This window comes from Solanum dulcamara, chromosome 10 (assembly GCF_947179165.1).
Source record: "Solanum dulcamara chromosome 10, daSolDulc1.2, whole genome shotgun sequence".
In the NCBI taxonomy this organism is placed as follows: domain Eukaryota; kingdom Viridiplantae; phylum Streptophyta; class Magnoliopsida; order Solanales; family Solanaceae; genus Solanum; species Solanum dulcamara.
In genome coordinates, this window is record NC_077246.1 from 72,756,309 (window position 1) to 72,773,299 (window position 16,991).

At 34.1% G+C, this 16,991-nt stretch overlaps 1 protein-coding gene across 1 annotated transcript; it reads right to left on the reverse strand.

Moving 5' to 3' along the window:
* Positions 1 to 238: 238 nt before the first annotated feature.
* Positions 239 to 16,081, reverse strand: LOC129870133 (translation factor GUF1 homolog, chloroplastic). The gene is made up of 22 exons (XM_055944747.1): positions 15,717 to 16,081; positions 14,536 to 14,712; positions 12,728 to 12,814; positions 11,318 to 11,374; positions 11,071 to 11,136; positions 10,181 to 10,243; positions 9,760 to 9,804; positions 9,503 to 9,603; positions 9,099 to 9,195; positions 8,304 to 8,375; positions 6,671 to 6,825; positions 6,529 to 6,586; positions 6,007 to 6,087; positions 5,817 to 5,903; positions 5,508 to 5,579; positions 5,275 to 5,409; positions 4,878 to 4,951; positions 3,684 to 3,771; positions 3,214 to 3,291; positions 2,081 to 2,156; positions 1,882 to 1,922; positions 239 to 503 (listed from the first exon to the last, which is right to left on the reverse strand). Exons 1-22 carry the CDS (start codon positions 15,966 to 15,968, stop codon positions 408 to 410), a joined length of 2,058 nt encoding a protein of 685 aa, XP_055800722.1. The 5' UTR covers positions 15,969 to 16,081; the 3' UTR covers positions 239 to 407.
* Between the last annotated feature and the right edge of the window lie 910 nt (positions 16,082 to 16,991).

Consider the following 16,991-nt stretch of genomic DNA (forward strand, 5'->3'; position numbering starts at 1 on the left):
CTCAACACTATTCTTATATACCCTACCAAACGACAAATATTAGAGTGCAATCCCCCTCCCCCCAAAAAAAAAAAAAAATTAATACATATTGGTCTTATTCAATGTACAATATTCAATTTCGTATCAACACAATCTCCTATTTCAAAAAAAATCCAAAGTTAACAGGTGCCGATACACCCCACCCCCACCCCCCGCGCGCACACACACACCCTGCGGTAGGAACTGCAATATCAGATGTTTATGTGAAAATAAGAAATATTTATAATATGCTTCCATATAGCTACTCCATATGAATTGCTTGTGATCAGACTGTCTTTATATTAAAATCAACTGTAATTAACAAAATAAATTGTTCCTTTATATACAAAGTCACTACAATGAGAACATCTTTTTCAATAAAAAAGGAATTATAAGACCTCTTTTTCAAGTTTTAATACAGCCATGAATGCTTCCTGTGGTACATCAACTTTACCAATAGCTTTCATTCTTTTCTTTCCTTCAGCCTGATGAAAAGATGCAGGAAACAAATCATTATGCATAATCGTGCGGCAGTTTCCTTATAACAACATACTCAGTATAATCTCATAAGTGGGGTCTGGAGAGAGTAGAGTGCGCTTATACCTTACCCCTGCCTCGAGAGAGATAGAGATTGTTTCGATAGACCCACAACTTAAAAGAACATTTCAAAGCAGTTTGAAAAAAGGAATACAAAAATGAAGCAATACCACCAAGAAGTAAACAAAATCACCATAAGCGATACGAGTACATAAGCATAGTTTACTTGCGACAATTTCACAAGGAAAATATTGAACAATAAGCTCGGATTACCGTCTCATATTACTTCCTCCTTTTCAATTTGAGTGTCTTAGTTTAACTAGATACGAAGTTTAAGAAAAGAATGGGGACTACTGAATCTTGTGATTTTAAACTAAATATGTGTGTAATGAGCCAAAATGTTCTTTTGAATCTTGTGATCTAATCTTTAAACATGCTATAGAGAATGTAGGAATTAGAGAGCTACCAAGCATAGAAAGAGATATTCTTTTTTAAACCGACAAAAAGGGGGAAGAACAATACTTAGATTAAAACGGTGGGAGTAACAGATAAGGGAAGAGTGATCAATGTAATGTGTTGATAATTACTCTTGCACCTCGAAAATCAACGCTTTCCTCCAAATTAAAGATTCTCAAGTAACTAATGGATTAGATCAGAACTGAAGGCCCAATAGTAACCGGAAACATGACCAGGCTAGGTACTGGATTCAGACTATACTGCTTTTTCAAGATTTGCTAAAGAAGAAAAATAAGAATAGAAACACAAGCTAAAAGATGGCGTAGAACCAGAAGGCAGAAGGGAGAACCTTAAAGGAAAGAAGCACGAAATGAAGGGAAAAAAAGAGTAGGACCTAGCCAACTTTATAGATGCCGGAATATGCCCTAGGATTGATCTGAATATCCAGAAACAGAAAGGGAATTGCCAGATACTATGGTCTGAAGCGGAAATCACTTAAAATTGAATCGTCAAACGCATAGAAAAATCTAAGAGCAACAGTTGGATAGGCTCTCAATCCTTCAACATCTGTAATTTAAGGCCACATTCTCTACAAATGTTACTCCTTGGGTATAAAACTAACTCCAAAAGATGCCACATGATTTCTAGTTCTGGGTAGTATAACAAGCCTAAAAGTATAGCGCAACTCACAAAATGTGAAGAACATCATGTTGTACATAGTTTGATTTTCTTTACACAGCTAAGCATGAAACTAATAACAGCACAAGCAAATAATTTAAGAAATACAGTCTAACCATCCATTACGAGTAATTGTAATTAACAAGGATATCCCATAAGGCATTTCTTTCAGGGAACAAGGATGCAAGGTACCTGTTTCTTGAGCAGTTTCTTTTTTCTCGATATGTCTCCACCTACATGAACAAAGATGGAATGTAAAACAAATAAAGAGATCATACACATGTCAATATAAACATCATAAACTCTGGATCCTCGTCAGCAGCAGAATGAAAACTCTTACAAGAGATTTCAATATTCATATCATACTGTTAATATCATCTTGTAATCTTACCATAGCACTTGGCGAGAACATCCTTCCTGATGGCAGATATAGCCTCGCTGGCAATAACTTTTGAGCCAATGGTCGCCTGTCATGACAAATTAAGCATTCAATAAAACTAATATGCTATGACAGAGAATAGCATTCACTACAACATTGCTTCACCTTGCATCCATGTTGACTAGATACTTAAACACATAATAGCATGTTGTTTAAAATTATTGATAACTTTGCTCTATAACGTGCATATTTTTAGGTCATGGAAAATATGTTTTGATTTATTAATAGCACAAGACGTCTCTTTTTAAAATGTCTGCTGCTCATACAAAAGTCTCCTTGAATTAATCTTATGCTTTCTGAAAGTACACATTCAAACAAGCATATATCCTTTGTAACACATAGATCAATATATAAGTCTGAAAAAACAATGCAGCACTCATGTCAAAAGACAAATTGACTTCTCTCTAAATGACGGAATAAAACACGCAGCGGAGAGGAAGAAATTGACTTGCTAGTGGGACCGCAAGATGAAAGATTGCATCAATTGAAATTTAAATCTCTCAAAAGATAGATAACTATATCAAATGTATAGTATATTCTACCATCAATAAAGCACTCTTTCCAGGCATAGGATAATTCTGCGTAATGCTCAAAACAGAAAAGAAAAAAAAAAGAAAAGAAAATCGAGTTTGTAGCATATGCAAAATCCTTCACTGAAAAGAACGAAGAAGCCCATGAAATCAGATTGATGTGAAATATATACCAAACAATGACAATGACACACTACTCTAGAGCGAGACTCATACTAATTGATGACACACTACTCTTAGAATTCACTTAAATATTTTCAACAAACAACCAGGAAAGAGCAACATGAAACCAAGAACTAACTGAATTCACATTCAATAGTAGTAGGAACCTAACAAAGTAGCTAAGACTTTTTCCTTAAGAAGAATCAAAGCACGAAAAGCATAGCAATGATATACTAACAATATATATCATTTGAATGAGAAACCACCAAGAATAAATGAGAAAATATTTTCCTCTTGGAATGAAAAAAACAATGTGAAATATGAGAACTCTTAAAAGAAATCCATTATCACAGAAAGAAATAAGCTGACCAACTAAAGAAAGAGATGTACTACCTGAATTGGTACTTTAAACATTTGTCTGGGTATTAATTCTTTTAGCTTTTGGGTTAAAGCCCTTCCCACAGAATATGCCTGAAAAAAAAAGAGGCAAATGTTACATCATACCTGTGCCAAGGCAATAATTTGTCTCAAATAAGATGGTATAATTTCAGATTGGTAAATGAAGCAGAAGTCAAGATACCTGCAAACTGTAGACTCAATGAATAATCGGTTTTACTTTTGCACAAAGGTTGAAGATTTTAATAAACAATCAAAAAGATTATAGGAGGAAATGACGTGGATTCCATCAATAACTAAGAACAGAAAAAGCAATAAACAATTGCCTGCCAGTCTATTTTCAGGTACCTAGTTAATGCTTACGCGGAAGACAAAAGTTATATTCTGTTATGCAGTAGTTTCATTTCTTTTACATGAATTTGCTTTCCGTTTTAAGCACAAACACATGTTACTAGGTCCTTCCTTACCTTGTCTTTATGTACGATTGTTGCCAAGGGTTCGACACGATCACCATTAATGAGAATATCAAGCTTTATCAAATCACTTTCTGTATACCTGGCAGGCACAACAGAGTGGATATCTCATAAGCAAGTTATCTGCAGGTCATGAACTAAAACAGCAATAATCTTTGAGGACCGATGCAAAGATCTTTTTATGCATCAAGAAATTCCATTAATTTAGCAGTGGATCAAGCTAAATGTTTAATCTACTAGTGAGCACTCACGAACAAAAATACCAACCGTACACCTGATTCAGAACATCAAGCTAAATGTGTGCCTTTGACACACGCAGCAGAAATAGTGTGAGCTCTCTTCAGATAGACATACCATGAAGGTCACAAGTAAAAAGAGTTCATAAGTTTAATGTGAAGACACAGAGTGTCAAAAGGTCTTTGACCCACTGTATAATTGTAAGATTTAGAATGATGAAGTCAAAGTAGTGATACGAAAAAAAAAAAAAAAGTAAATATAACTACTTTGCATGTGTTGCTGCTGACCTATAATTTCATGACCAGTGGAAACTTTCAACTAGAATATCTAACTACCAATTAACTTTTTACAATTTTTCTATGGAATAACAATAAGGATCTTCTTTCTGCAGCAAGATCATTTGGTTTAAGTTAACAATTTCTTTTACGCACAAGCAAAAGAAGTTCAAGTTCCCATAGGCTGATTTTATGTGGAAAGAGATTTCATAATATTCTCCTTTATTTTATTTTTTTGATGACAAGGAGAACCCGCAACCGCTATCCTTTGGGGAGTGGAAGGAAGGAAAGTGACTTCGTTTAGTGCGCACAGGGTAAAAACCCCGCTCCTATGCAATAGCTCGCAAACCACACAGGAGAGGTAACTTGCACTAGGCAAGCCCGGTGCAACGAGCTTGACCCAGAAGATATAAGAGGAAGTGGATAGGTAGGTGCAAAAGAAAACATGAATACAAATTTGTCTCCCTTACCTTGGAAAAAATTAACAAATCAACTGTTTGTTCATTACCCACATTAATTCAATCGTGCTAGAAGCATGATTTCACTCTGTTTACTAAGATTTTAAAAGTGAAAACAAGACATGGAGTTAATATTTAAAAGCGTGTGTAAGTTCCAGATTATTAGGAGATCAAAATCATTACAGATAGACTTGACATTGCATATTATGTTGACTTACCCAATGAAGGAGTATTCCATGCTTGCATAACCTTTGCTTCTTGACTTTAGCTGATCAAAGAAATCTCCAACCATCTGATGAAGAAAATTGACACATCAGACAGGACAAAGAAAGACCCAGCTCAACATTCAAACACATTCTCACATAAAAGCACAAGAAAAATGACGTTATTGCTTGATAAAAAACAAAAGATATTAAAAAGGAAACAAAATTCAACATGGAATCCTTAAAAAATGAATACACAGCATAAATTGTTAAGTACCAAAACAACTAGTGAGCAAAACGACAGCCACCCAAATTTTACATCCTTTGGACATGTATGCTTTGTACCCTCCCCTTTTTACAATACACAAAGGTGCTGGATCAGGGCACTGGTTAACTAGTTACAAAATAGTACCTCAGCAAGAGGCAATTCATATATGATTGATGCTCTATTCTCGGTAATATATTTCATCTCTTTGAATATTCCTCGTCGATCTTGAGCAAGTTCCATAAGAGCACCAATATATTCTTTTGGTGTGAGCAGCTCAATCTGCGTGGAGAAAAATCACAAGCAGATGCCCAACTAGTTAGAAGTGATTCCGCATACAAAAGACAAATTTGACAAGAGTCAGGAATTCAGAGAGCAACCTTAACAAATGGCTCTTCAATTGACTGTCTTTTTCCAGGTTCGGGAAGCAAAGATGGATTTGAACACTCAACCTGGATAAGATCAGATGCATGCATTTAAAAACATAACAGCAAAAGACAGGCTCCAATACAACGTAGCAATATTGGAAAATGAACATAGACTGCTTGAAAGGATGAAAAACTTAAAAGATGAACCCATTTATAATACTCTTAAACAAGTCAACTTTCTGAGCTAAGCTCTAACAATTCATTGGAACAAAGAGCCACAACACAGAATAAAAAGTTTGAGTACAGGGAAAGAGATGTTACAGTATCACCATCTATGCAATTGACTCGGTAAACGACACTTGGGGCTGTAGTTATTAGAGACAAATTGTACTCGCGCTCGAGCCTTTCCTGGTGAAACAAAAGTTTATCAGAGCACATGAGAAGCAGAGCCATCAACGTAAAACATAACCAAGTTACTAGCAGCGAAGTTAACACAAACATTTATTCTGACCTGAACAATTTCCATGTGAAGAAGACCCAAAAACCCACATCGAAATCCAAAACCCATAGCACTTGAAGTCTCTGGCTCAAACTGCAAATTTGGAATTATGAGAGAAAAATCTTACATAAATTTGCAACTTCCAAGTTGATGGAAAATATCAATAACAATTGCCACATCTCTCGTTATTTTCTATCATATTGTTATAACTAAAAAAGGAAGATAAAATGGTTAGTACACAAGAATATGCATAAATCTGCAAAATTTATTAAATAATATTGGGCAAAGGATCATAATGAAGTTGAATGCTGTGAATGCATAAATCTGAACAAAACCAACATATCCAACATGAATTGAAACATAAGCAGTATATCATAAAAGCCAGAGTAGAACAAACGACACATGATGCACAAGATTATGAACACTGACTACAAAAATAACACTTGACAAGTTTTCAAAAGCATTGCTGTGAGAAAGTTCAGGAACACAACAGAAACTGTCAGAATTTATATTGCAAGTCAAAAAAAAATTTACCTTTAATGCAGCATCATTAAGTTGCAATTTCTCCAACGCATCGCGAAGCTCACTAAACCTGCAGGAATGTTGACAACCATTTATAGGGGCAAATATATTTGAATTCATATATATATAATAAAGTATATAAATAGAAATATACTGGTCAGCATCAACAGGGAACAAGCCACAAAAAACCATTGGAGTAGCCTCCTTGTATCCCGGTAGTGATTGTTCTGCTTTTCTATGGAAATGTGTTATAGTGTCACCCACCCTAGCATCAGCTACAGATCTTATGGAAGCTGAAAGAAAGCCCACCTGAAATTATTAACTGAAAATCTTACAATCCCATAATTTAAAGAAAATTGACCTATTTAAAAGGAAGATTTGAAGGTACCCCATCATCATTTGTTATTGTTTGTCAAAACAATTATTAGTTTCTTTTTCATTTTTCAATGTCTGCAATACTTTGATGAGATGATTTCTCGATAATTTTTTACAATGGCGGTGTCTGGGCCACCATGTGAGCACCTCGATTATTCCACCGAACACCTGACCACACCAGCAAAGGTGCCGAGTGACTTTGGCCATCAAGGCTTAATAGAACGGAAGAAATTACCTAGTGATTTTTGTCACTGTTGGGCATGATTTCTCAATAATTAACTGTAGAATCAAATCTATCTATCTTGGTTTTCAAGTCTGTAGCAACCTGGGAACTCTAAGGGGGCGTTTGGTACAAAGATTAACAACACAGGGATTAGTAACGCAAGGACAAGGATTATTTTTTATCAAGTGTTTGGTTCATTTTTTCCCACCTAACCTTGTGTTTGGTTTAAAACTTTCCAAAAACTTCTTTTCAATTATACCTTGAATTATTATGGAATTTTCTATTTCATGTAATTGGGTCAAGGTAGATAAATGCCGGACAATATTATTTTTTGTGGCCTTCTAACTAGCTATAGGAGAAGAACAATTTTGTCGCCATGTTTGCTATTTTCTCACTTGAATTATTTGAGGGTAAATAATTGTCATCTTAATAAATTGATCACTCACAAAACGTCAATTTTCATTTTAAAAAGGATAGACCATCTACTTTTAAAACCAAAAAGACGGTAAACAATAGTAAAATCTAATAAGCTATCTATGTTTACACATAAAAATTGCAAGATGTAGTTTTAATATGCATGCAATTTTATAAATTGCTCAAAATACAAATAATCAGAAAACCACATATATATCAACAAATAATACATTCAATTAAGATCACAAACGTCATGTGATCATATATTTGCTTTTTCAATTAGTAAATGTTAAACAACTCACATTTCAAATATCGTATTGATTAGTAACAAACTACTCTCTCTAAATAATAAAATTTGTAAGCTAATTTTTTTAAATATAGTTACTAGTACAAATATAAAACATAAAATCAAGAAAATAAATGATTAAAGGATTTGAGGGGTATTTTTGTCTTTACATCTATTACTCCCATGGTATTAAAATCTTATGTGTTACTAATACCACCAAATAGAAGGTATTAGTTATACACCCTATAATACCATATAGGGTGTATAACTGTATTAGTTATACATAGGCCCAAAATTCCTACAAAACATAGTACTAAATAATACCATACATAATACATGAACTATTTCTTCTAATACACTCTACCAAACGACTCCTAAATGTAGAAGTGGTACATAATTGCTTATTATGCTTTAGACAAGAGGTAGATTTTTTTCTGATAAATGAGAACAGAGGTAGTAGAATTAAATTAGTCAGATAAAATATTTTACCTCTCCAGCGTACAATTGATCAACTTGCAACTGGTTGGGAGATAAAACTCCTAATTCATCAGCATAATAATCCTGCAATTGTTGTAGTTGAGAATAAGCTAACAGATATTGTGATCTATCCATCAACCAAATAGGAGAAAACAGAAGAGTTCAGAAAATTGAGAAGATCATTGGTAAAGAATAAAAAAAAACTGTAGATAAGAAAAGAGGGTCTAAGTAGAGATTGATAGAGCACTCCAGAGCAAGATGCCTTCAAAATTTAACACAGAGATCCTAATCAGAAAAGTAAAAGAAAAAAAGAAGATTAACAGAGGAATAGCTTTTCATCACTGAAGTTGTATCTGAGAGTATGCCTAATTCTTTAAGACATCAAGAGGTCAATGATATTACTTTATCAGATCCAACGGGTTTTATTGAAGATTTGAAGGTTATAGAATGAACTACTAATTCTATGGGATGAAAGCGTACTATTTCTAGTAAAAAATTTCTTTTAAAACACATTAGGAGTTATAGCATTGAGCCCCTAATTGTATGGAAAAAAAAGCTTATGAACTCTAAAAGATTACTTTTTCACACACATAAGCTTTAGTTGTTGACTGCCCACAAACTGTTCTTGCCTTACATTCTCCTTGGGTAGCAAATAAGGTCTTTCTTTTCGAACAATAAGTCAGACTATTATTCTCAACAGTAGAGCACATAGAATCAGCAACTATATCACAGAATGTTAGGTGATGATTATCCAAATGACCACCTGGTACAAAAGAAAAGGTAAAGTATACAATTAAGAAACCATACCTTTCCACTGGCCATAAAAAGCACTCTATCACCTTTCTTAATAGTCCCATCAATGACTCGAAAATAAACAATAACGCCCCGATATGGATCATAGTAACTGCAAAGGGAAACAAATTCAGTTATTTATGATGTGTTATTCCAAGTTTTTCATCAATACATGCTAGCAACTTTTAAAATATTTCACAACGTTAGTATTTCACTTGCAAATATGGGTAAGTAACATCTTCCAAAGTAAATAGTAGATAACATCAGTAATATTGAGATTAATATCCAGTACTTAACATTGGGTATTGCAACTGCAAGATTCAAAATCTAATGAGTATCTCCATGCATAAGCTTTCAAATATCTGAAAATAGTAGTAAAATAATGCTAATATATTCAAAGGGCTATCGATCAGATATACCTGTCAAATATAAGAGCCCTCAAAGGCCTTCCGGCAGTATCACGTGGAGGTGGAATCCTCTGAACAATCGCGTTTAGAATTTCAGTAATACCTATTCCTTCCTAATGAGGAGAAAACACATATCAAATTCTGCAAGTTGTAGTAGGGCTGGTTATTCAACCACTAGTTCACATTTTCTTCTCTTTGGTCAAACGTAGAATCTGCCATGTATTCTTTGAACAGAAAGAATGGAAAATGAGTGTTATCAAAGGAAGTACCTTTGCTGAGGTGTATATTGCATTGCTACAATCCAGGCCAACAATCTATACAACAAGATGAGTTGATTCTATGGTTAATTGTGAAGTTACAGAAGCGTCAAGTATCTTTTTCCTTCAATCATATCCTGACAGTTATAGGGCAAACCATTGACAGCAGAGCATGGAAAAACATGAATTATCAATAAAGGTGTTATAGTGGTCATCTAACCTTAGAGAAAATTTGCCAAAAAATATAGAACAAGTAATACTAGTCAAAACAGCATTAATAATAATGAGAATGACAACCAGAGGGGTAGCAGGAATCTTAGCCATAGCATATTTGATTTAGTGGTGCAGACAATTATAATGGTACCACAAATAGTATCTATAACTATAGTAACAGACACGAAGTTCCGAACTGTATTTATATCAACAAACCAACCTCTTCTATCTCTTGACAAACACGACTTGGATCAGCCCCTGGAAGATCAATCTTGTTCAAAACCTGAGGAAAATAATCATCATTCTTGTAAATAAATAAATAAATAAATAACGAAACAACATGATTCAAAGATAACGATGACAAAAGAACTGGGGCTTCATGACGGATAAGAAATGACGAGAGGAAAAATGCTCCTGCATCCCTAGCGTGATCTAGAGCACATTTAAAAAATCAACAAACTAGTGCGTCATAGCTGTGAAATAATAGGTGCATCCAACCCAAAACCTCAAGGCAATGGATAGAATGGCCAAGGACACTATAAACCTCTTGGGAGACCCTTGCACCGAAAGTATAGCATTCCTTAACACCCTTTGGAAACCCTTAAACCAAAGCTACATAGGTCTTTACTAGTTAGAAGCTCAGATGACATTAAAAGGAGAGCAAAGAAAAGAGAAAGAACTCTTAAGAAATTTGGTTGTTGATGGTATACAAGAGGGGCTTCTTATATAAGACTGTTTAGTATACATACAATAAGGTAAGTATTTAAATTCCTACAGTTGAATACAGTATATTCTAATATACAGTATGTCCTACGGAATAATCTTCATATGTTCTCTACTTAAGTTCAATTAATTTAAACAAGTAGTGATGCAGACACATTTTCATATATAACTTAATCAATGCCGTTGACTTCCAATTGTTTTGAAAACACAAACTAAGCCAGTTTAAAACCATTAATCATGAATTACTAGAAACCATCAATCATAAATAAATCCTGTAACACCAGAAATCAGCTGATATTTGCCACAATTGAAAAATCTGATATAGAAATGTGCTTGGAATGTAAGACAGATATAGCAATTATACACATTAGCACTGCACCAACTTACCGGAATGATCTCAAGATTGTTTTCCAATGCTAAATACACATTAGCCAGGGTTTGCGCCTCTACTCCCTATAACATACGAACTCAACTTCAGAATTAGTCACTACAAAGAACTCCATTTATTGTATAAAATGAAATACAGCAGTTCATATACTTTAACTATAGCAACTAATTAGAACTGCAACTTAGAATCATCATATGCATGGTATGAATAGATTTAAAAATATACAGGAGGCAAGTGATATTAAACCTGGGACGCATCAACAACAAGCAGTGCACCTTCACAGGCAGCAAGAGACCGAGAGACCTGATATTAGTAAAGAATTAATATGGCATCAAAAGAAAATCTGTTTTGTGCTTCACAGGAGATAATTCCACAAATCAATCACCTTTAGGGCACACTACAAATGCATTGTGCATTTTGGTGAATTTAGTCTGCTAATTTATAGCATATTGGGTGATTCCACTAGGCTAGATGAAAGTTGCATAGTCACTAGAGGACAAAGAGCAAGTTTTAAGTGAAAATGCATTATTTACATTTTAATGGTCAGCTGGTCATGTCAACATTTCCAAAGCTAAATTATAAGAATCGCTAAGGAGTAGGGTATTTTTGGGTCCCCACATATATTTGGAACTGATCTCACTTGATTATCCCCCTACCATCCAACTCCAAAAAGAAGTTTTATGAAAAGATCAGAAATATATTGATCGCAATGAACCACGCATGGACATGCCTAACATGGTATTTTATACTCCCTCCGTCCGCTCCACACTTGGCTACCCAGCCTTTACCGTGGGCACGATAACTGGTACACCAGAGGTGCGTCCTTTCTGGTCCAAAGGAAACAAAAAAAGACATCCCTCCTTTTTGCTCCCAATTTATGTGACGGTTTTTGTCTAGGCAGGGAGTTTAAGAAAGAAAGAAAGATACTTTTGAAACTTGTGGTCTAAAACAAGTCATTCTATTTGTATGACTATAAATCATCTCATTAAAGGTAAATGAAAAAAAAATTAAACTTATTTCTAAAAAGAAGTATGACATTCTTTTTGGGACAAGTGGAAAGGGAAAGTATGCCACATAAATTAGAACGGCGGAAGTATTAGATAAATGCTAAAGTAAGATTGTTGATCTCCAACCTCCTTCAAGATCAATAAAAATTGTACATTACAATTGGCTTAACTTCTCCAATCTCTTTTGCTTTGGTTGAATCATTTCGAACGGGCCAAATTAACAATAACAACCACAAATAAGTGGCATATGTCATGGTGAAAGTAACTTACAGCTCGAATACTTGATGAGCTATTCACCACACAAACCAAACGATGTTGTTAGATTCTAATTAGATAAGAAATGAGATTGCTTAAGTTATAACTAGGTTCAGCTTTGGTACATGAAGTCTTCAATTAAAGATGATGATGCAATCACTTCATATATATAGGAAATTTTTTCTGCTATATTGTTACAGGAGCAACACAAATTCCTTGTTGTTTTGACAAAATTAACATCTTGCTCAATAGACCACCTATCCTGGAATATGAACCATGAAACCAGAACCATATCCATACATAGTTTATACCTTATAAGATTAGGATGGTTGGTATATTGTAAAATTGAAGGATAGCACAACACTTTCATGTCAAAACCATTTCTGCCACATACCTCATATGAGAAATCTACATGACCTGGAGTATCAATCAGATTAAGGCAATATGGCTCATTTTCATAAATGAAACGCATTCGAGCAGCCTGCAACAAAAAGCTACATGAATTTCCTTTGTTTGCATAACAACAACAGCATATCCGGTGGTCTGGAGAGAGTAAGATGTACGCAGACCTTACCACTACCTTTGTGAGGTAGAGAGGTTGTTTCCGATAGACCCTCGGGTCAAAAGAAATGCAAATGAAGCAGGGTCGCAAGAATAAAATGACAGAAAAGTTAACAAGATATAAGGCAAATGATGCAAAGAAACACAGACTGCAAATAGAATGATCAATACTGAGACAAAGAAAGGTCTCAAGAACATATAATTCAAACTTTTGGTTGACACTCTTTCTACTTTCGTCAATTAACACAATATCGCCACAAATAGCATATACCATGGGACTTTATCACATATATTGTTGGTTATGTCGGTTAGTTCATCCATAACTAGCTAAACAAGCATGCACTTAATGTAGATTCCTCGTGTAAGTTCATGGTTACAGGAAACTCCTATCTATCTTCTACTATTGTTCCCACACTTGTGACTATTCCTTCATAGCTAATTATTTATGGCATTTATATATTTGATATGAATCTCTTTCTTCTCTAGTTCCCACCACATGATCTTCCTTGACACCCTATCATATGCTTTCTCTATGTCATTTACTTCCATCTAGATCATTTCCCATCAGTTCCAGCAATCTTCTTGGAAAGAATATAGCTTATGAAGATCTACCACTGATAAATCCAAAACTGGTTCTTTTTCACTGTTGTAGCGTTCCCGAGTTTGTGCTCTATCACTCGTTCCTAGAGTTCCAGTTTATGATTCATAAGTTCAGTGTCATGATAGTTCTCACGACTTTGAATATCTCATTTGTTCTTATAGAAAAGTATCTTTTGGATCTTCTCCAAGATAGTTCACGCATCAACAGCTTAGTAGCAAGACCTAATGATAGTCCAAAATACTGAACAGAGAGAGAGTTTTTTTAAAAAAATAAATTGTATCAAAATTCACTCCTTCCAAGATTAGTCTACAACACTTATATTGCTAGGGAAAGGAGAAAAACAAGTTGAACTTTTCTTTAGAGTTACAGAAAGTTGCCAAAGAATAGAAGGTGGCTTAAAGGCATCCCCCCCCCCCCCTTCCGCTCCCAACCTCCAACAATTACCCATTAAATGGCCTTCATAAAAGTCTAGGGCCCCCCACCAAAATCCTTGTACCTTTTGTAGAATTCTGCTAAGCCTACTATTACACATATGGCTAGAAGAGGAAAATGGGAATATAAGGTTGCCTTCATGCAATACACCAGAAACTTCGTCAAAACAAGCAGTCCTTCCACTAATAGAGAACTTAAAAGTAGAGAAAACATTCCACTATTTCATAATTTGACCGATATTTAAAAGAGGAAGGTTCTAATAATAACAACTTGCTCTTATCCTAGAAGCCCCCATATATGAGAAGATTGCTCATCAAAGGAAGGAATTCTTATATCACACTAAAATCCTGTAAATAGCAAAAGACTAAAGCTTGTATTTTACTGTCAACAAGCATCAGTTTCTAGGTACTCGTAGTAGTACTATATACATTATCACACAACATAAATTAGAAATCCGAAATGTGTTCTTGTCTCTATCTTCATAAATACTGTTGGAATCAAACAAACTATTAACTACACCAGAAATCTTACTCAAAGCTCACATTAACACCAAGTAAAATATATTTTTTTTTCCTTGTTGGGGTTCTGGATTAATAATTACAACGCACCTGCAATTTGATTGTGATGCCTCTTTCTCTCTCCAAATCCATATTATCTAGAAACTGTTCCTTCATGTCTCGGCTCTCTACAGTTCCCGTCATTTGCAGCAACTTATCTGCCAACGTCGATTTCCCATGATCAATATGTGCTATTATTGAGAAATTCCTTATATTTGATATTGGTACCTACATACATACAAATATAGCAAATGCCAATTCATCTAACCGAATGAAATATCACAAAACAGAGAAAAAAAGGACTTAAGTTATATAGACTAGTGTTTACACAATCAATGAATTTTGACCTATGATAGCAGATTAGTCATCATTTTTAACAGATAATCAATTAATGCTTGTCAAGAGATTTACCTATAATTGCCTAATAAATGAGCTGATTGTGTAAACATTTTTTTATACCTGTAGTTTTTACACTATCAATGAATATTAACCTGTGATGACAAGTTAGTTAGACTTTTTACTAAATAATAAATCAATGTGTATCAAGAAATTTATCTACACTTACTTATAGTTACCCAATAAGTGAGTTGATTGTGTAAAGTACTTTCTATACCTGTCTTTTTTCCACTATTTTAACCTGTGCTATCAAGCTAGTTGCTATTTTTCTTTTTTATAATCGTGGTGTCCAGGTCAGCTTGTGCTCACCTCAACTAATTCCACGGGATATCTATCACCTCTGTGTAGACCAAGTTTAGAAAAGATAGAAGAAATCACCTAATATTTTTGTCTCTACTGGAATTTGCACCTGAGACCTCATCGTTCTCAGCCTACTAACCCACTTTACTGATAACTAGGGCACACCCTTGGGTGCTAGAAGTAAGTTTGACTTTAGCTGCTATTCTTATTAGATAATCTATTAATGTTTATCGAGAAATTACCTATAATTTTCTAATGAGTGACCGAATTTTGTAAATATTTAAGTTTACACTATCAATGAAAGGTTAATTACTATATTTTATCACATAACCGATTAATGTTTATCTTCTATTTTACCGTCTCTGTTAAGGTCTGCATATCCGTATGAGATTTCACTTGTTATGTTGTTGTTGTAATCAATAAACGGTTTATCAACAAATTTACTAACAATTACCTCATAATGAGCTGATTATGTAAATACTTAAACTTCAGTGCATAGAACTTATTAAACTCAAAAAAAAATGCGAAAATGAGACCTTCAACAGACGGTCTTTCCCGGCGCGAGCTGTGGTCTCGAGGTCAGTAGCAGCTGTTTGGCACTGCACACGTAAGCTACTACGCCGCTGCCGCTGTCGCCGTCGTACTGACTGAGCTCCATTGCTGCGTTTGCTTTTCAAGTGGTTACTGAAGTAGAGATTTGTAGGGAAGTGAAAGCAACTCCGGTGCTGCTGCTGCTGTTGTTGTTGATGATGAATGAATTTGGGGCGGCAAAAATTGGCAGTGGCCATTTTCGAATGGCGCAGTGTTAGAATTTGGTGCAATTTTTGGTATATCTTCTCGTCTCTCCGGTTTTATTTTTCAGCCACAAAATAAAACGATAGGCAATGAAAGCATTTGGGGTGGTTAATTGAAGTGAACTTAAATATACAGTGTTAAGAAAATGTAGTAATAATATTTTTTTATTAGACACTTATAATATATTTATAATACAATTTTAATGTATATTAGCGAAAATAATTTACAAAACTCATATAATATAAGTTTTATTCATTGATAATATATTTATCACACACTTTAATATACTTATAATAGATTATATCAATTTCTTACCAAATAAGTATTACATATTTTAAATTACTCATAATACATTTATATTGCATGCATAATTTACTTTAAAAAATGACAAATATATCATAATATTGCTATAAATAATAATAAATAAAAAATATCACTAAAATTAATAATTATTTATTAAAAAATATTCTCTTCCTAATTTTTCTATTTCTATCTGAGCTTGTGCTGAATAGTCAATTAACTTGTTTTGGCCCTTGGATTCCTACAAATGTGAGCTCTCAAATCTTTTTAATTCTTTTTCTCATAAATCTTTAGAATTTCCATCGTCTAGCTTTCAATTTGTCCATGATCATTAAATAAAATGGTATGAACCATTTATATCACAATTTAAAGATTTTTTTTTTAGCTGAATACATAAATAAACTCTTAAACTTTGTTGTTTTTTCCTCTCAGACACCTTAACTATGTTGCATTTCTATTGAACTCTTAAACCATACATAATTTGTACCTTTTAAACATTTATTGCTGACATTGCATAAAACGTTTTATCATGTTTGAAGTGCGCGTAAAAAAAATTTAAAGGGCCTGATGTAAAATCTATTTTGGGATGTAACGGTCTTCCTTTTCACGTGCTCTTCAAACATGATAACACGTTTAATTGATTCCACATCAGCCCCTTACACCCCAGAATGGTTTCCACATCAGTCTATTTAAATACTTTTCACACGCTCTTCAAA